Here is a 26047-nt window from a genome sequence, read left to right on the forward strand (position 1 = left end):
TTACTAATATTATGTGTATTAAAATTAATTATATTAATTTCAATTTTTTTTCATTTTTAAATATTATTTAATAATTAAAATTTATTCTATAAGCGATATAAAGGTGTATGACTCCTATCAACTAATTAATTTACTGAATTAATTAAAAACATAGGTATATAATAATTAGGTTTTCTACCTAAAATTACAGTACTTATGAAAATACTGAGTAAAAATTAGTATAATTATGATAATCGTTTTGCCTTGATTATAAATTATATCTTTTTTAAAAGTAATTTTTATATTTGAAATACGATTATAATTTACGGACACGCATAATATTAGAAATTAAATTTCCACAAAAAATAATAATAACTTGTTTTGATTACTGCACTGAGAATAAGTGAACATTTATTTAATATTTAATATTAGGATATCATAAATCTTTTATTCGCGGTAATAATAGATTTTAAAAATTTATATAACTCTTGATCGTTATTTTTTAATATTTTTATCCACTTCAAAATATTTTATCTAACGATTGAAATATAAGAAGATTTATAGTGATGTATTTTGATTTAATACATGTCCCATAATTATTGATAAATTGAAAATCGATTGACTCTTCTCCATATTTCGTAGTAAATCACATATAGTAACCGCCATTACTAGCGCCAAAGAAAGTAACGGTTGACTCAATTTATTATATTCGTCGAATGACATGACCGATCACGATTAATTATTGGGTTTAAATGACGATTTGTCCAAGAGAGCTTTACAGATGAATCGAAATATAGCCTTTCCTTTTTGTTCAAACTAAAAGATCGAATGATAAACGACGACTTGTCTTGATTTATAACCCAGGTAGGGATATGTAGTTCATTATCGTTGCAGAGAACGGTTGAAACATAAATCCAAGAATAGCATTATAAATTCTCGATATTATCACCAGTTTAAAACTAAAAGAATATATTATTTGTAATACAATAATAAAAAATAATGATTATATTATTAGTACAGTAGAATCCGTTTGATGAGAACACCATATAATGGTGACGATTAATATTTTAGTTTAAAATTGCTTAATTGGGACAAATACGCAGATTCTCGAACAAATGTATTCATTACATTTTACTTCGATTCATTAGGACAGTCAGATGACGGGGACAGATAGATCACCACCCGATGTGTTCCAATTAAGCGGATTTGACTATGGCTATTTTCTAGGGCTACGTAGAGACAATTTTTTTTCTGTTAGGCAATATTCTAATATAAAACCGATAATAAATCCAATATTTAAAGTTGAATTCATACACTATATAAACTAATATATAATATAAAATAATTATTGTTTTATAAAACATTTGGCAAAGATAAATAAGTACATTATAATGAATTTTCTAGAGTATAATTTAAATATTATTTTTGTTAAATCACCTGATGAAAACAATTATAATTAATAAGTATAATAACTATAGGACAAAGGTACTAATTAAATAATAATTTAAATAAAAAGTAAGTATATTAATATTAGAATACAACAATGTTACTTCGCAACTACACCCAAAAGGTATGAAACCACGTTGAATACGAAATTATATTATTAGCTAGGCACATTTTTAATAAACTTATTAGTAATATAAATCATGTTATTATATAAGTAATAAGTATACACAACTTTCAATATGAGACTTAAATTTAAAAGATAAAATATGAACAAACATTTCTTTCTTTATGTGATATTATATAACCGCTTAACTTGCACAATAATGATCAAATATAAGTTTTAAAACTATAGTATGCAAGGTATTAATAAGAATACCAACACTTTTTATTCCAAAATCGTTAGATATTTCCGGCAAACACAATTATTTCAATTGTTTAAGCCTCAAAATAAAGTTAAGTAAATGTCTTCAATGGTTTTGCGGTTTTTACCGAGCCACTCATTTTAGTATAAACCGTAGGGTTCTTTTTAAACCCCTTACAACTTACGGTTGGTTCCTTCACCCTGCATCAATGTATGAGTAGTAATCTCCCAACCGTGACGAAAATAGCATTTCCAACGACCTTAGATGAATACCTCAGAAACCCTTGTCTGTATAAAATACTTAGTTTAGCAGAGGACTGTATAAGCCTCATCTGTCCTTCAAAATATTCAAACGATTATCGTGAGTGCGCCACAGAATAAAAAAATTAAAAACATAAATAATAAATAAACATTTCTCTTTGCGATGGAGATACGAACAAGTAATAAACATAATTCATAAGATAAAATAATAAAACTTTGTCTTAACAAATAAAATACGGGTAACTTTTTTCATTATATATTCTTCTTTTTATTATGAAAAAAATCACTTAATATATAACATATGGAGCACCTATTAACAAATTAAGAAAGTTCATCAAATTTAGTTCTTTTGATACCTCGATAATTAGACAATAATATGAAAAGACGATAATATATTATTTGAGTAATCAGACTCATCAGAGTCAAACAAAACAAAACGAGACAGCTAACAAACAGTTAGTTTTATCAATAAATCAATTCGACCAAGAATTTCTAGTGTTATTTTTGTTCATCTAAAAATTATTTGCAACATTGTTTAATCCTTATTAATTTTATTGAACTATTCACTAAATTGTATACTATAATGTTTGAAATGTAATCAAATACTATTCTCCAAGCAGTCAAGTAGAAAAATTACTACTTTATTCAGTGTTATAAATAATATTAATGAATGTTTTATTTTAATTAAATGCCCTGAAAGACGATGAACATAGTATTATCGTAATGATTATAATTTGGCAAATGACGGATACTTCTCCAAAAATGCGGTTAATGAACATTCATCTTATCCTGTCATCTAAAATTTACCACACGTCTAATAAAACTCGAGCTAAATCACTATATTTCTTGCTAGTATTGCTGCGAGAACGATAAACAACAAAGCTATCAAAATATTTCTCTTGACATCCTCGGCACGTTGTTGCGTATTTTTTCGTTAGTATTGAAACAGTTCCAAAACTTGACGGCCTACTATACACGAATGTGAGGGTTGGAGCAAGTGCGACTTTAACTAATTTGATGACGGTTACGTCCAACACTGTATCCGAACATACACGACCTTATTTATTCCCGACCTGTGCTAAATACCAGAGCCAAGATCAATAACATCCAAAGGGAAAAACAAGTTCTGTATTGGAAACTGTGGCCAAAAAAATACGTAGGTAATTATAGAAATTCGATTGATATGAGAATAGAAAATTAATACTTTTAATTAGAAAATTTAAAAAAGGCTGACAATCCGAACATCACTCAACTATATTTCAAAATTCGAATTATAAATAGATGGAGAAATGGACAATAAACACGCATTCATCATAATTATTTTTTTTTCGTATACACAGATATTTCATTTCATTAGCATGTAAAAATGTGTCCCGACATGATAGAAATAAAAAAAATAAAATGAAACACACGGTCATAAAATATTACACGAAATGATCACTAGAGAAGTGGAAAAGAACATCTTAATGCGCTCATATAAATTGCCGTCAAATAAATGAGGTTAGTGTTTTGTCAACATTGTATATTATATATGCGGGTGAATATTTTTATATATTTTGTTTTATGTACGTTCTCATATAATCGCGTGTATTAGTGTGTCACAGAGTATACAAGGAAATATCGCAATTTTTTTTGATACTGTGCTAAAAATTAATTTGATTCATTTCGTATTTTAATAGATTGTATTAATCTATTCCAAAACAATTCTACTTGTAATGTGATAATAATAATAATAATATATTATTTTATTGTACCTACACGTTGATTATAGCCAAGATATTTACATTTTTAGTCTGAAAACAATTGTACCTCACGATAGAAATTTTAATAATTGTAATAGGTACAATGAAAAATAGAAAAATTATAAACTAATAATAATTACATACATTTCATTAGAATATAGAAATATCATTAACCAGCCATAATATATTATATTCTATATAGCTACCTATTAGATAAATTAAATAATGACGTTTTGTGGTGAATAGTATTTAGAATAAGCTGTAATAATAAAACATATCTACTAAAATAAACTTTAAAAAAAATTTAAATTTATTAAAAAGCATTTTAGTTTATTTATTAATAATATGATCATAATAAAACTTGTTTTTGGTAAATCTTTAAATATACCCAATTGAAATTTTTAATTATACGTTTTTATACATTTTTTAACCAGTTTTTAGGAAATCAATAAATATACCTACTAATAACAAATAAAAAAGTAAAAACACAAAATTGGATTTAATTAATCAATTTTTTTTTTTTAAAAACAATTATGTTAATAAGTATTACTAAATACACTGATTTATTTTAATACTACCTAAATAAAAATTACTTTTGAAGAATTATATAATTTTAAATTTTAATTATATTGTAATAATTATTTTCAAGCGTTCTTTCTTATATGTAAAATAATGGTCATAATATCTGTTTAAATAGAAAATTACATGTTTAAAACACATAAAAAAAACATTCAATTAACAAGCTCAAAAACACAATGAATGAATTGCGTATAATAAAATACTCTCTAATTATAGTACATTATGGTCATAAAAATATGTATAAATGGTTTAGGATTGCAGAACATAAATAAAAAGTATAAGCTCGTGATAAACGAACGAAGATTTAAATAATAATGCATCACATTAAAGGAATACATGCATACATGTAACATGTTTTGTATGTTACATATGTAAACGTATAATAATTCTATAGTATATACTTTGTGTGTGTATTTATACGAAAAACAAAAACCAACCCTTTTTATTCTTAAACCTGAGGATTTAAACAGAAAATACTTTAGGTCCCCCATCGTTGACTATAATCTCGCGTTTCATGCCTTTTATCGAACATTTTTAGCCAACGATAGTCTTGCCCCACTGTTGATAAAATATTATATTCCTATTATCTTATAGCTCCAATATTATATATATTATCGGGGCGGTCTTTTTCAGAAGCTGACAAAAAGAAGAAGAAATAAAATGACCCGTGTGAGTAGACTTTGGAGATAATAAAGTATCGATTAGGAATGAGAAGAAACATAGAACCAGGCTTTTTTTATGTCTGTTTATTTAAACTGTACTTTTATTTCGGCTGGGGCAACCGTCCACTACAATATACAAAGGAGGGAGAGTGTCTAACCATATAATGGGAGAACATAAAACAAATTTATAAACCGATGGCCAGGGAGATGAACGGACGAAAAGAAAAAGGTATACAATATATATATGATACAGCCAATTCCCACGAATTATTTACTTGGGCTACCCATTTAAGTCCTTGTTGTCGACGAAATATATACGTTTGAAAAATGCGCGTAAGAGCATTAGTTACAATCGAAATAAAACTATATATCCGCCATGAGGATATATTATATTATAGTCGGGTATTAAGTACTTAAGCTATTTAATTACCTAAGAAACAATTGGTAAGTAACTCCATATAATCGTTAATCATATTATAAATATATTATATAATATGACAGAAAGAAAAATAATAGAACCTGGGAACACATAAATACTAAATCCAAAATTCGTGCCGAATTCGAAAATAACATAATATTACATAAAAAAAATATAAAAGAATTTAATTGTTTCTAGCCTAATTGGCGAGGTTAGGTTATAGGTAGAATGATTTTTTTTTTTAATCTGATTAAAAATAATAAGTTAATTTAAATAAATTCGTTATAAACGAACATACTTGGATAATGATACGATTTAAACAAACAGAAACACAATTTTTTTCAATTTATACCAATTAGACTAAAATTCAGGATATTATATTATAATAAATTATGTATGATATAAATTGGTGTATTCAAGTTAACCGATATAATTAATATAATATGTATTTATAAGATTAAATAGTAGTACTATTGCATAATAATACGATTATTAATAATACACCCATTTTCACGATAGAATAATATAAAGTATGTGTGTTTATTGTATTATACACAAATAACTATAATATTTAGCAACTTGCGAAAATAATGTATTTACAGGGGTATACAGATATGTAAATATTTTGTTTTTAATAAGTAGAACAATTAAAACGAGAAAATACCAAATAAAATAATTTATTATAAAATATATTCTTAGTATTAAAAGAATTCTATGCAACCAAATATTTTAAATGGTCGTATTAATCTGCAATAAAAATAAAACAAAAACGTGTTGTATTTTAATTATTTATTTTACTCTCCGGTGGGTATTAAAATAAGTAAACAATCTAAAATCGACATGTCTGGCCGATATATAAATATTTAATGGAAACATAATTTTTCATATAGATCATTGCTAAAAAATGTTAACAATATTTATCAAGACTTCTCTAAATTTATATACAAAAAAAAAAAAATAAAAAATTAATCATTATTATAACCAGCGCGCGTGACAGGCAGATGTGTTAATAAACTCTTCGCTCAATACTGTATTACTGCCCCTCTTTTTATATCTTTCAGTAATGTTTTCCGCCTTCTCCACGTAAAGCGAATTATTTCGCCGTTCCTGAAGCCAGAGGATTTAATCCGTCCTATTGGATTTTTAGCCGGCTGTGAAAATAATAATCGACATCCTAAGTTGACCTATTTACTTTATTTTATTATTTTTTCACACCTACCCTGTAATTTTGTTACCTGGTTAACGACATTGAACGATAAAACATAGTTACATCACGCCGTTTTTTTTCTATAAACGTTTCTTAAAAGTAATGCAAATGTTATACATGAACTCTTTTGGTGTACTACCTCTAAATTCTAACTATCACCACAATTGAACTATCAAAATGTCTTATCTTTCTCCCAAAATGATGCCATGATTTTCGTAATATGATCAGCTTGCAGTACTCATATTATATAATTTATACATATTATCGCGTTATCGTGTTGACACTAAAACAGCGGTTCATAACCTGGAAGTAATTCTCCTCAAGAGGTATACTCGATTTTTTTGATGGATAAAGATTAAACTATATTTATTTTGTTTTATATACATAATATCTATATACCTATTTTTACTCAAGGGGGGAGGTATTCGTTAAAATTTAACCTGATTTATGGATAATAGTCTCCAAAAGGATCGGAACCATTGCACTAAAACATTACAGTTTATACAAATAGTTTAACTTTTAATGAAATTTCAGTATGTTGTATTAGGAAATTATTGGATTGCATTTAACGAGAGGGCTATGAGATTTAAACGTTACAACAGATGAGAAAATTTAGCATTTTTCACATAACTTTAGAAACACTTTAGGGTATAGCTTCCTATGCCTCTCTCCCTGACCAATGTTATTGTTACCATATTTTAATAAACAATATAGACTCGTTGTTGCAATAACAATTATAGCTAGGACATTATTACCGCACGAAAATTATTGGATTTAAATCGCATAATAAAATATTAACCAATCATATGCACATTCACGCTGCGTGTAAAACAGATGAATAGGAATCGTGATTATCTAGTTTTATCATTCTTTTTCAGTCGGAACTGGTGCAGATAGTATACATTGTTATAACTTGCAAGAGAAAATATTGTTATGCACCGCATAATAATATTTGTAACGTATAAGAAATATTTTCGCGTCGAATCATGAACAATGGCAAATTAATTGCACGTCATAGACGCCATCACGCCGTATATTATCCTGACCCCGAGAGGCGGCGTGTGTACATATTATTATATTTAGAACTGTTTTATTCCCAAGACGAACGGGGTCGCCATCAATTACATGCACACTCGTGCGCCGCAAACTATATTATAATATAGTCCTGCACCTGCATGGCAGCAACCTTACACCTACGCAACCACACGAAGCTCAATATCTTCTTGTTTGTTGTCATTCGCGCGCGCACACACACACACACACACACACACACATACACATACATATATAATACGATAGTTTATATATATATTCCATAATAATCCATCTTCCACGTTTTCCAGCTAATTCTGCGAGACAATCTTTATCCACTGACCAACGACGAGATAAATTAGACAACAATACGTAGGTACGGTGCGAAACGAGCGTAGTGTGTATATGTGAATTATTTAAGCGTAGTAATAGAGTGTATATATACCTACATACATATATTATATATACTATCTAATATATCATATTTATATAAAAAGTTCACGTACCACATATGTAGATACCATATTGTGCGGGCACGTGGCGTCTATGAACCCGATCCATCAATCGGGTAGACGACTTTTCCGTATTATAGAATAGTCTTCTTATCGATGGACAACGAAAACAAACGACAATCTTAAATTTGCTTAATGCGTTTACAACGAAGAGTGTAAATATTGTACAAATATAATTTATATGATAGGGACCAAGAAAAACTATATCGCACATCATTATTTTGTTTTCTCATTGCAGAAGAAGACGAATTTTTTTTATAACATAAACCTTCCACGCAGCCTCCATATTACTTAAACAAATTTTTGACCATGTCAAAAACACCGCTAGCGACGAACACAATCCATTTATAGACCTAAAATAACCTTTTTAAAATGTTTAATGATAATCAATATACACATGAAATCGGTAATATATTATATATTACGATTTAAACAAATGTAAAACTTTTTAATGTAAATGAATAAAATGTGAATGAATTTTTAATTATTTTATACAAATATAAGAACAAATTATGTGAGTTCAGTATTAAATTTTCAATTGTCTATACACAATAGCTAAAAATTATAGTAAGTATAAAAAATTAGTTTGCAAACAGTTGATGAAAATTTTAAGTTTCTGCGGTTGTTTATATTTGAGTTATAACAAAATAAAGAAATAATTTTAATCAAAACTGATTTAATGTAAAAATTTCAGTTTTTCTATAATTTTTTTTTTTTTGTTTTTCCTGATTGTTTAAAAAAACTGAGCATTTTTAGTTTTGTTCTCTCTAAAGTACAAACTAGAGATCCATTTTGTTTTTATTCAAAACTAGTTTAAAATTTTATCGATTACTTATCGTGCATACAAACACACACACACATTATTGTAAAATCAATACATTCATTGCTCCACTGTTCCACACAGAATCTAAAGAAACAGCAACAAGTGTAAGTATATTATAACAGCTATAAATCTCAAACGCACTTTTTAGGTATGATATTTAATGTTTAGTAACTGCACAAGTTCGCTAAAACAACTCAAAACAAGGTAAAGTTTAACTCATGACGACATGACTTATGTAAATACATTAATGAAATATAATTTTTTAAGTCAACCAAACTTTTTTTCAGCACTCGTTGGAATGATATATACTTAATTGTTATGATTGGTTCAAATATTTTTTACTATTCAATGAGAGTTACTTACAAAGACAAACATAGACAACGCAATACATAAATTGAAATATTATTACGTAAAAACTCAAGAACTTTATCTTATAACCAAATTCGTGTTTGGTGATGATACGTATATCTTACTGTCTACATGACCGGCTAGATTTTTATGGGTTCTTCATCCCCTCCATCGACTAGACCAGCTAAAAACGCGTAAACTCATTTTTCACGCCATCGTAACGTCTTGTGTTTATAAATATAAGTGCATAGAAAGACGACCCTTGTTTCGTTAAACATTGTAAAAGACTCTAAAATAAGTCCAGTTTGATTTTTACGACGTTAATCGTGCAAGAACCATTGCGTGTTAACGTAAAAAAAATAAAGCCATTCTGATTATATTTGCGTTATATAATATTGAATCGTTCTTCTACCCAAAACAAGGAAGTGAAATAAAAACAATTAAAATTATGATAAATGCGTTCGATTTCTTCGTGTATTTTTTAATGCTTTTGCCTCAAAACATAACGATTACCGAGTAGCTGAAACGATAATATGATATTCGTTTCAAAATATGTAGACCGATAACAATAGTTAGTGGAACAGAAATGTACTAGTCATAAACGTATTGGTAGTATGTGCTTCCGGAAAAGTTTTGATACGATGTATGTACAGTCGAAGACGACGCGACTAGAAACATGGATTATAAAAACACATGCTTCACAACGACAAACTCATATTTTGTAAGAAATTATAAAATATTATGTTTATGTACCATACAAAAACATTTATTTATTTCACACCATTTTTATAGTGGATTTGTTGCCTATTCATATTATTGATATTTCTAGTTTATTTAAAATACATAATTGGATTTGGCTGTTGATAAAAATATATTATAATGTAAACAATGTTAGAAAAGGTAGCTTATTAAAAAATAACTAAGAAATCAAATCGTACAATTAAAATCAATATTTATAATTATATAATTTGACAATTATAATATTTTATTCAAAAATTTAAAACTCAAAAATTGTGAAGTTGACGTTTTGATCATTAAAAAATATATATTATTTGAAAGTTCAAAGTAATAATTTAAGTAGACACCTAAAAGTTGCACGTTTTTTATATTAATTATATTTTCACAAAATGGTTCAATTCAGGTGATATTTCTTAAATGTCAAAAATATATTTTTCTAACATTTTATTTTGTTAAATTTAATATTTAACACCACGCCACAAAGTCAGATTTTTTTCTACTTTGACAAAAAATCGAATTTATATTTATTATTTATTTTATTTTAGTATTTTACATATACGTAATAAGTAAAAAGCAATAATAATAAGCAATAATTTATAAGGCAAAGTTAATATCATTATTCTGAAAACCTAAGTATAAGTAGTAAGAAATTATTTTATCAAAAAACACTCATTATTTCAAAATGTATTAACGTTTTTGAAAATATTTTTCAGTAATATTTTATTTTATTGTAAAATATATTTTTGTATTGTATAATAGGTTATAACTTATAACTCTTAAATTACTTGTCCGAATACTCCGAAAAATATTGTGCTTCTGCAGAATATGAAATCTAAAATGTTTGTTGTCATTTAAAAATTAAAACAATTAAAAAAATACATTCATCACTCTGTTCAGAATCTAATAAAACGATAAAATATATTGTTGAAATATATTTAGTATGTAAAAAAAAATTTTCAAAAACATTAATAGATTTTGAAGTAATGATAAGTGTTGTTTAATAAAAGGATCACTTAGCATATTAGTTTCTATATTGATATGTTGATATTATGATTCGTTTGACACGTTACATTAACAAAAACGTTTTCGACCTTTACACTGAAGTTTAGCGCAAACAAATAACTATTAGTCATAAATGATAATAATAATAGTGTTGGTTTAACAACATAATAATAAGCACATTAACCTCAATACTGCGGTTATTAAACGTTAGAAACTCGTGTACAATAATATTTATAAGTATATACTATACATTATATTATGTATGGTGCGCGTTGTTTTCAACCAGCAACGAGGTAAAGTTTTAAATAAATTAGCATTAGGATGTGCAGGCTTATTGAACGATATAAATATACCCTGCAAGAGTATTCTCATTTCTCATAACACGTTTTGGTCGAAAACTACGTGTAGATTATATTTAATAGGTTTTCATACAAACAAAATAATATCATCGTGCCGTTACCCATTCAAAGCTACCCCGTTTGAATAGAGATCATGCTTATAGATATTTTTGTTTTATAAAATATAGAAATACCTTTTTTGTAAGTCCAACTTTAAGCGTTAGAAGGGGTTGAATTACTTCATTGGTTCTTACTTTAACAAACTTACAATATATAGCTTCGTCTTAACGTTGGCTTTAATAAATAAATAATTTTACAATTTTGGGCGGGAAAGTACAACATCTCATGTAATTTGCCCGTTGGAGAAAATGTTAAAGATAGATTATTAAACGCTACACTTTGATCGATGGGGATTAATGGTTTTAATCAGTGTGATTAACGTCGAGGTTTGATGTGTACATAACACACTGAAATAGAGTTCAAATTGATATTTAATAAATAGCTGTGTGAAACTTATCAAAACCAAAAGATTTAGAAGTGTTATTGATATTTATTGTGACTTATGAGATTATTATTATTATTATTATTATTTTACTAAATTATTATTATTAAGTATTATGACGTAGTAACTACAATCTATAAATATAAAAGCAAAATGTCATTCACTCACCTGACTAATCACGAAATCTCGAAAATTACTTGACCTATGAAATTGAAATTTGACAGGTAGGTAGTTTATAGATAGGAGATATCAAGATTGTGCCAAATTCGCATTTTAAAATGGAGCTAACACAGAGATTTTTATTGGCTTGTAAGAAACAATTATTATTTGGTTTATAAAGGGTTACCATTGGTCACCAAAAATAAAATAGTTATCACAATAAGATACATTTTAGACATCGTTAAGAGTCGACAATTTAACATTTCGTTCAACACATAGGCTCGATAAATATAATTTTTTCTTTAGCAATTTCGTGTTTAACAGAAAAACAAATAATTCAAATATTTTTACTGTCATTGCGGGAAACTTATAATCAAAAAGCCAAAAGGATTTGCTTTCATATTGAGTTACATCAAAAACAAATTACACTCGTGATTTTTTTCACAAAAACCGTGTGTTATCAGATTACATGGATTAAAAAAATAGTTATTAATTATTATTAGAAATTAGCATTTAAATATAACGTTGTAATTGTGACGTTGATAAATCAGAAATATCATCTATAAGCTAAATTATAAAATCAAAAATATTATTTGTTTACACGCGTTATGCTAAATGTTAACATTAGGCAACCAAACTATTTAACACAGATGCATTTTGAACGGTCAGTGTAGTGCACGAGGACAGCCAGTACCTATTATATTATTAATTATTAATTGTAATTTTATAGCCAATGACATCAAAATGGATCACAATTTCATATAGGTATGCGTTTCGTATACTGATTTATAATAGCCAGGGGAGCGCATACGCCTCTTATATTGATTACCATAAGCGACACCCCCTCTCTCACTGCCACTGCAAAGTTAGCACCCCTTGGCAACAACCCAAAAACATCCACTCTTTCTGCACTGATAAACATACAGTGTGTATATATAAATAAATAATTATTGTACAATATTCTCTTTCTGACAATTAATATATTTGCATATTGTACACATATATTATGTACTACATTTATGGTTTTTAATCAAAAATTTCAGGGTACCACCACCATTTACTTTTCGCTAATAATATATCATTTTAACCACTTAAATATAACACAATAAAAACAATCTAGGATTGGCTACAAAAATTATTACTATGGTTCTAAAATGGACTTAAGCATACTAACACATCTGCATACTATATAATATATTCATAAATAAATACCTATATACATTATAAGTATATATTTAGTTAGTTTCTCTCTTCTACTATCTTTCTCGAACTTTATAATACTTCTCACATAGCTATTTGCAATGAAAATAATACTATAGGTACGCCAAACGGGTTTATATAAAAATGGGATATATCTATATACCTAGTAAAAAGTAATCACAATAAACATCGCACAACGATATTATTTTTTCATTCGATATTTTTTTTCAAATACAATGAAATGGTTATCTTTTTCAATTTATTTTAATAAATAGCATTGAGATAATTTCAAAAGACTATGATCCAAAATTTATTTTTGCATTAAACACTTTTGAAAATTGAAATCACTTAAAATGTTAATACAATCAATAAAATAAAATAAATATACGTAATACAAGTTAAAAATTTAGTCTATAAACCGAAACGATCAATACAAAGCATCTATACGTTATATCAACAAAAATAGTGCATTTCAATGGAAAATATTTTTGTTTAATAATTTATAATCTTCAATAAATTATTACTCTTTATTAAATATATACTTATTGTACGTATTTAGATAATAAGTTATAACTAATAAGGTATATCTACAATAATTCAATAAGATACTAAAACTAAAACTTTTATGTTTATCGAAAACATGTTTTTTCATATATATTTAATAAGTGACCACACTTTTAAAACATCGTGAACAAAAAAAAAAAAACACTAAAAAATAAATATAAATACACTTAAAGATAAATCCGAAACATCGGACGTCTCATCAATGGTTATTAGATTTATTAAACGAAAACGTTTGAAAGTGGTAAACAGGAAATACAAAAACAGTATTGGCGTCCTAAAAGCTTTAAAATAGCAAATAAAAACTGTCGATGTATAGTCAACGAGAATGGCAAAGATAAATGAAATAACATATTACAATTAAGGAATCGAGAAAAAATACACTCCTTTAGAAAATAAGATTTAAATTATAGTATATCGATTCAATGATGCAAACTAATTTAAAACAAATGAACGCGATAAAAAAAATATTACATCATAAATTTATTAGAATACTTTTAATTGAATAATTGATAGTAAAAAGTCTAAAATTAAAAATAAAATTCACTTCAATGAATGAGATGACAACTTTTACAGTGCAAATTAAGTTTGCCAATCTAGAAAACAAACGAATAGTATAAGTTTAATGAATATTAGTTGAGCACACTATTAATACCATTAACTATTACACTGTGTACCTATATGCATGATAAGTATCATATAGTTACTTTTTAACAAACAGTATATTAGCTTTACATTGATTAAATATATAAAGTCGTCGTCGAATATTCCCCTCCCAAGAGAAAATGTGAAAATAATGTTTATGATAAAATAAATTATATACTTGTATTATTTTAAAATTAAAGTCCTACATTAAAAACATATAACATATTTAATTTATATCTCAACTATTATTATAATAATTACAATTTTAATAATACTGTAAAACTGTTAAATATTAATTATAAAAATAAATATTTAATTAAAAGACAGTAATAAAGACATTCCATTTTGTATTTTTAAAAAGTAAAATAAAATAAAATAATAAAACTAAGATTTAACAAATTTGGAAATTCTCCAAATTTTATTTTTCTCAAATTAAAATATAATTAGTTGAAAAACATTTAGATTAAATATAATTATTTATTCATGGAACAAATTATCATCTTTATTTTAACTGGTTAGTGATCAAAATACACCAATATTGCTAAACAATTGAATCTTATAAATTGTGATAAAAAAAAAAAATATATTAACTGTTACGATAAATGGAAATTAAAAAAACGAATTTAAGTTACAAAGTTTATTCAAAGATAACTATTTGTTTTGTAAATTATAATAAAAAAAATCCTTTAAAAATATGGAAATCGTAAATATGATTAACGACAAGTAATATTTGAATGTATACATAAACATTATGCATTATAATACGAACGAGGTACCAATAAAAAAAATGTATATTACACCCAGAACTTGTATTTGAGCAGAAATTCCAACGGTTTAATAATATATACGAAGCACACAAGAATCTAATTTCAATGAAAACGAGTAGTTGCTGACGGATTTCAATCGACGGTTAACTATATAAAGTAATCGAAAAAAGTGCGAAACGATGCGATCTATTAACAAATACCGATCGAGTACGATGTAAAATATTGTGTGATTCACCAAGCATGCTCGACCTCTTTTTTATTCAATTTTCCTGTCATTCAAAATCTGATTTTTGGAATTTTTAAATATATATACTTTAAGACCAAAACTTAAGGAATGTTTATAGATACAAATTTGTTTTTAAATAATAGCTCCCCTTTTATACTAGAAACTATTTAGTGAATATTTTTTTGAAAATTTTGAAGAATCAAAATCAAAATTTGAACAAACAGTTTTTGAATTATTTAATTTTAAATGTGATAATTATATATAATATGGCCTTTAAGGATATTGAAACATTTAAATATATCAAAATTTCTATGTATTCATTGTTAAATGAAAAAATGGGGGTGTGCATCATGCATAGTGAATCACTTCGTATAAATGTATTTATATACGCCCTTAATAGGATCAACATTCAATATTATTGAATTGGGACTACATTATATACTATATTATACAGTATAGTTTATATTAATGCGATACAATCTGCAAAAAGAATTATTTACAGACATGGGTGTAATGAAGTCTAAGGTCAAATTTAAATGCCTGTCTGAAACGGAAATCGGAAATAGGACGCGAGCGTGATGTGCAATATCGTGAGCTCAGTTTTTCCCGGGATATGGAAACGCGCGTCCACCACGCCCATAGTATAGTAATAACGCTGCCAAAGCCACCCTCTCTGCTTTCCAGGTACGTCCTCCCCTGTAAAATTTAATTCCCCTCCCAACATTACAAACGAAGAATAATTTTTATGTTACTTAAAGGACCCGTTTCAATATTGTTTTATAAATAATATAAACGTTTACAACTGTATATAAGTATAATATGTGTATACGTGTGTGCAGCGCGCGTTTGCGCAACACATCCACTTTTATGCACAAATGTATTTTTATAAATACAATTTTAGTATTATAATTATTATTTATTTTAAGTATCAAGCTAATATCTACGATATAACATCGATATCACATAAAGCCACAGCACCACGCATACAATTATAAGGGAGCATATGTGCAATACGACCGTTCAATTTACTTTCTCATCCATTTCCTCTTATTATAACCCCCATCGTTTTCGTAGTATAATAAATATTTATATATTGTGAATTATACAGATATAATAAATTTTGTTCAACGCTTATACACTAGGAAGTTTTGAAACGATTTTTGATGGGACAAAAAAAAAACAAAATGTAACTAGGACGCGATTTTATTTAGTTTATTTTCTTTTCTAAGAAACTGAAAACTTTTTTGCGCAATATTTAATAGAATCGATAAAATAAATCTTGAAAAATGGAAGGAAAATACGTTAAGTGCCGTAAGGTAGTAACAGCAGAAACTATGACAATAACAATAACATATAATGGTTCATTATTGATTCACAAAGTAAATTCCGAAAAAATGACCAGAAACAAAGAAAATACAAATTGTTTATATCACGTTCAATTATAAAAACGACTAACCAACTAAATATAAAATCAAATGGAATATTAGCCACTAAGCTATTTTTTTCGTACTAACACTAACAAATCAATCTTTAGTATGAATGTGTGATGACAAATAAGTTCTTGTTTCTCGTTAAGTATCACTCTTAAAATATAAAAATGAAATACACATATTTTACATCTAATTTAAATTGATATCATGTCCCTAATATAAATGGAATTTAAATATGTTCGATAATCCAACGCATTCCAAACTTAAAACCCCAACTATAGTGAATTAATAAATTAATATTTCAAACTTGTCAGGTTGGTTTTATGATTTTTATTATTTATAATCTATACGTACAATTATAATTAGTTAGAGAAACCCGTAAACAATTATACAGTTGATTGGGTTATGAAATCAATCTACACGCGGTATATCTGAACACATTATTCAAAACATCCTTTTTAAAAATCAATACTAGGTAATAAAATAATATAATTTAATAAATTTATTATTTTATTGAATGAATATGTTTGGTATAGTTTATAATAACACCCAAATAATATGTAGTAAATGTTTTTCTTCGATTTGTAATTATTATTACATCATAAAGTGGTACAATCATTTTCAAAATTACGCCCTAGGTATACAATGTATACATGATAAGCGTACAATGTACAATTTACATTCATATGCATAAATAAAAATGTGTGTACCTATGTTAATGCAAAGATTTTTTTTTTATTCATCATATTATACCATAATATATTTATAGATACATCATAATGTTATAAGACTATTTGTTTTAGTATTTTTGAATAAAATAAAATTTATAAGTATAAAAATATTGATTTATATTAATAAATAATTTTTTAGTAATATTTATACCTATTGATTTCAATTTTAAAATCAGATATAAATGGATTTAAAAATTGATAAGTTATGAGTGACTTATGACCAAATATATTTCACTTATACTCATCAATAATTCAGTACTTTTTTAATATTTGATTTTAAATATAAATAACTAATATAATCCTGATAATAGAGGTAAAAATATTAATATATCAAAAATTATCGTGTGCTACTTTAACAAAGCTGTATCAACAAAATATGTATATTGGTACTTTTAACCTGCACATCACCATAATAGTTTGTTTATAGTACAGATACAATAAAATTATTATGAAATATTAATATACATGATTTAGTATTGTAATGATAAGAGTTTAGGATTATAGAAGAAACAATTTATCTTAGTATAATAATTATTAATTATACATGTATATATTAAAGCGATACAACTAAACAAAAACATCTACAAAGCACGGGCTTGAGATATTAACGCTTTTTAATCAACCGCATAGGCTGATTTAACATACAACAAACATGCATGAACATGTAAAATATTAATGCTAATAATTATAAAAATAGTGAAGGCATTTCATATAAGTAAAATAAAGATCTATATTTTCATATATTATATAATGGCTACAATTTCCATGACCATAAAGATACTCAAAATTCAAACAGATTAAACACCGCAGATTACTTATATCACATCATAAGATAATGAAGTTTTGCGACATTAAATTTGAAAACAAATATAAAGCATCGAGCATCGATTTTGTGTGGAGCTCAATTGAAAGTACATTCTAATCTTCCTTGACATGACATAGTTAATCGATGGTACTATAAAACAAATTGAAAAATGACCAAAGACCACCGCTTTATGAGGTACTGTAAACGATAATACTTATAATTTACTTTATTCAATAATTATAGGTAATATTCATAGGTATGTAATATTATTTATTTTAATAACTTAAATTATTTTTAAAAAAAATTGTTAATGTACATAATATTATGTTGGTTTTAAAGTGCGTGGATAAAATTGTTGAAACATAATAAATACAATATTATCTCTATGACTTAGAGTATTAAAATTAAACAAATATTATAAAAACGTAAACCACCAACCTTAAACTATTAAGTCACAGTTGTCTTGATTAAAGTTATTTTTTTTTGTCTCGACCGACATAATGTGTACGCAACCCTAAATAATTTGTTCCAACCCCAGGTTGAAAATCTCTGTTTTGAACAACAAAGACATACAATTCTTTTCATCTGCAAGTATTTGCTTGTTCGAATTCGTTTAGTTAATAAACAAAAACTGTTATTCACATAAACTCTAAACAGTTTAAACCTATCGAACCGATTAATGTTTAAACTCATTAATTTATCACGGTCCTTTGACCTGACTATAATTTTAGTTGTTGAACTAAATACTACAATTTTCAAATTAATTTACAAAATGTCGTATACACTGCGATAATGTACCTATACCAAACATAGTTTTGCCTTCAACATATATTGTCAAATATTATACTATAACAATTGTAATTGAAACTGTCCTGACGCGTAGTCATTTAATAATTGGATATATATAAGGCACTCATAAATAATAATAACCATGTAAAAAATAATATAATATACTATGAGATCTTTAATTATAAGCAGATTTCTGAAAAACGATTTATATCAACCGTATTTATGCACATTTATTTAGCATAATTTTACCTTATAATAATTAATTTTTTTAATATTCTAATACATAATAGGTACTGAAAATATCACTTAACTGTACAGTTAGTGTTAATTGTGTCAATGAAATGGATGTGTTAAATTTGAATTCAATAATATATCGTTGTATATGAAAACGATTCTAAGCGGTGATGATCTGTCAAACTGGATACGGGGAGTTGTGATAAAATAATTACGTTTTCCTATCTCAATAGCCGGTATTCTTTTTGGATTCTCGTGTCACATTCAAAATTTAAAAAGGTTTCACGGGCCGGACAACAATGCAAATTGTATATATTTATTGAAAAAAAATGTTATTAATAAATAATACAATTGTATACGTCTTTATCTTATTGCTAACCAGCATGCAATAAATTACTTAATATATGTTTCTTAGTTAAGAATATAAAATATTCAATTACTTTCGTAATTTAAATTAAGAGCGGGCTGGTGGTTGCAACCACTGGCGTATCCTATTTTCTAGGCTATTTTTTTTTACCCATTATAATTTTTAAATAATATCAATCCTCTTATATATTATAATAACATGCTTCATAATTATTGGAAACATATTGTGTATACACTATACATAGATATTATCTATTATTATTAATGCATAATACGTGGCCAACAAAATAATTTTACCAGATCTATACTATAGTGTTTTGTCATCATGAACAGTCGATATCCAATCCAATAACGAGTATCTCCAACAACGAAAATGGTCACTATATCGAGGGATTAAATAAAACTCTCAGACACATTAAGGATATATTACCTTACGCGTATACTATCACTTCGATAACGGTACATACACACACACACACATATATATATATAAGTAGGTTGATAGTAGAAACGCACCACGCACGCGCGACACGCGCTTCTTTATGTTTACAACGACTAAGAACGACTGCACGTAAGTACATTATAACCTAACCGTCACCTGAATTCTACGGCATGATGTTCTCATATAGTAACGTCCATTCGCAGGTTTTCGAATACATACAATTACAATATAATGTATTTTACTCTGTTATACGTACACACACAAACCCGCATACGTTAAATAAAAAAAAAGTATGTTGCGAATATCGATAAACCGGTAAATGGTGAGAGTAAAACGGTGAATACTAAGTCACGGTGTGCAAGTAAAAAAAAATAATATAATAATAATAATAATAAAAAGTTTGAACTGGTTGTTGCAATACACCGATAGTTGTTGTACGTGTGAAAGTGAAATCGTTAACAGAGCACCTCTAGGACTAACGACCTACGTCATTAAGAGACACGGGCGGTAAAAAAAAAAATAATAAAATATATTGAATAAAAATTCTCGGATTCTCCTACGTACACGTTGTATGCGCATGTATACAGTGTGTGTATGTGTGTTAAACGCGTATTTCATTGAGTCAATATGGCTAGAACCCCAGAGATGATTTTACTAGGGGTAAAACGGCGCCAAGCGATTAATATCAGCTTAAGTCCTCGCTCAGATTTTGAAATTCGATTAAGGGTGTATATAATACACTCCAAGCGTGCGAGTAGAAAAATCTGGGCGACTTAAATCGTCGTTTATCAAATGCACGCGCGGGGTACCTACATTATTATTATTATTATTATTGTTATGACGCACAGGTGCGCGATACCACGTGCGACGGAACTTCCACGATAATGTTCAAGATTAAATAACGCAGAAAGTAAACTATTAGTGTACGCGTTTAATGATAATATCACCTAGGTCGGAAAACGGAAAAAATTGCAAACAGTTAAGATACAACTCTCAGACTTATTCCCGGCAACAGAATAAAGAAACTTGTGAATATTATTATTTATTTAGACGTCGCTTTACGATGGTATATTATAAATTATACGCATTATATATTAATATTATAAGCTTTGTACCAAATGGGATAATTTTTAATGTCTTCACGCTAGCAGCCCATATGTTCACACATGTTTCCGTACACGAGATCGATCACTTAATCGGGAAATAAATACTTCATAACGTATAAATACCATATAATAATAATGGATAATGATAAACCCCCAATATAATATTTTTTTCAGGGATGGGGAGGATTTCGTTGCATAATTAGGTTAACGATGTACTTTGAAAATGTATCTAATTACCATCTACGCATCCCATTTATTGAGTTAACCAAAGGTTCACGAGTACGTAAACAACCCTATTAATTTTCTAACCAATATATATAGGCACACCCTTTGAGCTTCAATTAATGAGATGACACGTTGTTCAAATGCTACGCCAAATTTGACTGGCTCATGCAGATTATTTACGCAGCATTGGACCTACGTGTAAAACATTTTCGGGATAAAGTGGACATTTACAAATTTTCCCGCTTATAAAGCCATCGATATTATTGTATATTATATTATTGGATGGAACGAAAATAACCGTCATTTATTTGAAAACGATGACATGTTAAACAACGTCGCTGGAGTCCGAGAAAACAACGTTACACGTACGGTAGAATAAGAATATTTATTATACGACAAACAAATACGATATATACTTATCCAAAAAACTAAAAAAGTAAGTTGCGTTTTCTACTACAACTTATTGTGGATTTTGCATGGAAACATTTTGATAATCTTCCCTATAGCTCAGATCTGGTATCTAGTGATTTTCATCTTCTTCTACTCGTGAAATAATTTCTAGGTGACTATGGTTTTACACATGGTTGCAATTACTGGCGGTATCTTTCTATGATAAATGAATACAAAAACTAGTGCCTCGTCATGATAAGTGCTTAAATAATGAAGAAAACTATGTTAAAAAAATAACTTAATACTTGTACTTAACATTCCAATATATTTTACTTTTTTTTTTATTGCCCAGCGTAACTTACTTTCTGAATATACTTCGTATAAAATATACTATTATATATAGATCAAACACACACATAGATATATATTTTATTTAGAGATACGGAAAAGTCTCAACACAACTTGTTTACTAGATAATATTGTTTTTTTTTTTTTGTTTTTCGAGTATCTCAAGTAAAACAAATAATAAACGAGTATGACTATTAATTGTGCTTTGTTAAAATGATTATTATTTCTAGTCGCGCGTGTACATTCTTGAAACGACACACGCTTTAGAGATAAAAAAACGGCGATTCGCAACACTTTTTGGCATCACTAAAATAAGTACGTAATAATATTACTGTAAAAACCGCAAAACGACGTGTAACGTAAACGAAATAATATAAGTCTCGGAACAATCGGCTCGCGACGCGGAGGTCGTTGTACCGCTTCGATAATCATAAAAATAATATTATGTACCAACGTGTGCGTTGCGTCGGAGCAACAATACGTTAAGTATGTAATCCCAAATCCTGCACTATTATATTGTAAATATTATTAAATATTATGAACGTACATACGGCAATAAGTTATATAATTATATATTTTATTGCATTACACCTATATTCATTTATTTGGCCGACCAGTCGGAAAGAATAGTATTGTAAAAATATATATTGACCTTTACTATGCGGTGGACACACACGTACACAATGTTGTTTTCTTGGAGTCCGTTATAAACGCGTAACGATAGAAAAAATATAATAATAGAAATAAAAAACTCAGACCCACAATACGAGTACTAGCAATAAAGCAGCTATATATATATTATATATAGTAGTACACCATAGTACCCTGCCGAAAACGTCTATCCCCAAGTTTCATGAATGGCGCTACCCGATAACAGTAAACTTTAACGGCTTACGGTATAGCCCTTCTCTCGAAGGCTGTATAATGTATATAGTATATCTATCTATCTACGCAAGGGTGTCATTTCACATTTTTTCATGGGATGCAAAACCAATATTGAAAATTTAGAGTAATACCAGTCACTCGCATGGTCGAGTCATCCCATAAATTTTTTTCAACACACTTTTTTTGTAAATGTAGATCATTTTATACAAATTATAGTATAAAACAAATAACAATAATTTTGTTCATGGGATGCATTTGTACACCCTTGCATCCCACAAATGACGCCACTGTATCTACGTATATATATATATATAAACACACACACACACACACACACACACACACACACGCAATCAGTGACATATAAAAAACGATAAACTCGAATATACTTTTAAAACCCTATGCGTATGTTCAACTGCAACAAGGCACGTATTATAATATTGAAAAAAATAAAAACGCGGTTATATGACACGACGTTCGAACCGTGTATTATATTCGTTAGAGCACGAACGACACATATGTGTGTTGCACAAACGAATGTGCGTATATAAGGTACCAACGTTTAAGTGTTTTATTTTTAAAAACATTTTTTAGCAGTTATGTATGTGTATACAAACACGGTTTTCGATAGCATGCACGTGCAATAATTATCTGCAGGCTTGGTGTACAATATAATATTATGTTATTATTACCATATATTCTTAAAATTATCGCGTGCTCGCAAATACACACCGCACGCATATGTACATACATATAAATGCATAACCATAAACGTACTTGACGAGAATAAAATATATAATACGTATACACGCGGGTCAAATGCAGCGAAAAACTTCCGTTAAGTGTGGAAAACAGAAACAATAATATATAATAATATTAACGGGTGTTGCGGAGGGCTATGTAAGAAACGTTAAGACGTTTAACCAATAAGTCCACTCACTAGTGCAATCTGAGGGTCATCGTTGTCCAGCTCGTGATAGTACGACTGATCGCTGCCCCTCCTACTGCCGTTAAAGCACATTATCCTCCGGAAAAGGTCGGACACCGCGGCGCAAAAACCGCATTGTTGTTGCATCACTTCGGCACGTGGTGTGAGTAGTCGGTGTGACGGACCCGATTAAGTGACGGCGAAAGCTACGACGGCGGTGGAGGTGGCGAAAGTGCACAACAACAACAACAACGACAACAAAAACAACGATGACGACGATGGCAACGATGACGACGACGACGACGACGACGTCAACACCACCGGCCGGCAGCTCCAGCAGCAGAAGACGGTCAGCGTCCGGTAGGGACAAGAGTAAAAGTCAGTCGTTGTTGCCACCACCGTCGCCGTCGCCGTCGCCGCCGCCGCCGCCGCCGCCGCCGTCGCCGTTACCAACGACACCACCGCTTGGCAATTGCTATCTTATTACGAAGCTGTAACGCGTCGCAGTAGACCGTTGTCGTCGCACGTGGAATGGGCCGAGACACACGTGATGGCTGAAAATGGAAACGTTGACTGTGATGGCGGCAGTGACGGGGTTATGCCTAGTCGCATAAAACCAGGACGACAGCAGTCGGGCGGTTGACCGATCGGGCAGCGACACGGGACGACGGCGGCGGAAATAGTATTGTTATATTAACTCTATATTATCGCATCCCGTGATGGCAGTGGCGGCAGTGACGGCGAGACAACGGTTGTCGTTACGACCGAAAATGAGGAGGAATATGAGCAGAAAAAAATAATTACAACAGATTGATAATAATATATAAAACAATTATTAGTGATAGGTATTCGGAAAAAAATATATTATAACTATTGTTATTATTATTATTATTATTATTATTATTATTATCTATACGCGCGCGTAACTGAGGGCGGCCGGCCGGCGAATAGTCACTCCGGCGACGCACGCACACACACACACACTGAGACGGCGGCGGCGGCGGCGGCGGCGGCGCTCGAGCGTTCACTCTATCTCGCTCACCCACGCTCTGTCTCACTCATTCGCTCCTTCTCTCGTTCTCGCGTCTCTTTCGCTCTGCCGGCGCAACGGCTACGCTCGCACGCACACACGACACACGCACACGCGCACAGACGATCGGGCGGCGGCGGCGGCGGCGACTATATAGCGAGCGGTAGCGGCGAGCGAGCGGCAGAGCGGCAGCAGCCGGCGAGCACCGTAGCGGACGCGCACAGAACTCTCGCGCACACACGCACGCAGCTGCCTGGCACACACAACCGCGCGCGCACACACACTGCCTCTCCCGGTTGTCGCCGTTCTCGCTAACTCGCGCGCGCACGCCGCTCGCGGCCGGGTGGGTGCGGGTCCGCCGCCGCGTTACAGCAGCTACGGCCGGCCGGCCGCGCGCTCCGATCCGAGTCGACGTCGGGGCAGGGTCGGTCGAGGGGCGCGCGCACGCTCTCGGTGGCGCCCAACATTTCCACCGCCACCTCGGCTGCAGGTGCCGGTAGAGCACGTGCGGATCGTCGCCGAAGGTGTGTCGGCGGAGACCTACGCGTTGTGTTTACATTAATAAAATCATTGATATATTATTATTATAATAATACAATATTATTGTTATTATTATACTGCTTTTTTATTCGCGCTCGCCGCCGATTGATGGTCAGCGACGACAAAGTAATAACACCGTCCCACGCTATCATTATAGACGATAGTTTATTTATTGTAATAATAAGCGCACATCCCTACGAAGTCGTCAAGTTTTAACGGCCAGTTGGCAAGCTCTAATTTACTTTTGTACAGCAGTTGTTTGTTGTTATTTTATTTAAAAACTGTATCTG

At 29.5% G+C, this 26047-nt stretch overlaps 1 protein-coding gene across 6 annotated transcripts in view; it reads right to left on the minus strand.

The window, feature by feature from the left end:
* Window positions 1-26047, minus strand: part of LOC113549416 (high affinity cAMP-specific 3',5'-cyclic phosphodiesterase 7A-like) — a 110154-nt gene that overhangs the window by 47087 nt on the left and 37020 nt on the right. For 2 of the 6 annotated variants that reach the window (XM_026950697.1, XM_026950694.1), the window contains exon 1: window positions 24200-25379. The exons of 3 other annotated variants lie outside the window; for them this stretch is intronic. In XM_026950697.1, coding sequence (XP_026806498.1) covers window positions 24200-24334 — 135 coding nt within the window. In that variant the 5' untranslated portion in view covers window positions 24335-25379. Of the gene's footprint in view, window positions 1-20160; window positions 20422-24199; window positions 25380-26047 lie in introns of those variants that run through there. One more of the 6 variants, XM_026950696.1, reaches the window with a different exon arrangement.

The sequence above is a fragment of the Rhopalosiphum maidis genome, chromosome 1, assembly GCF_003676215.2.
Source record: "Rhopalosiphum maidis isolate BTI-1 chromosome 1, ASM367621v3, whole genome shotgun sequence".
Lineage (NCBI taxonomy): Eukaryota > Metazoa > Arthropoda > Insecta > Hemiptera > Aphididae > Rhopalosiphum > Rhopalosiphum maidis.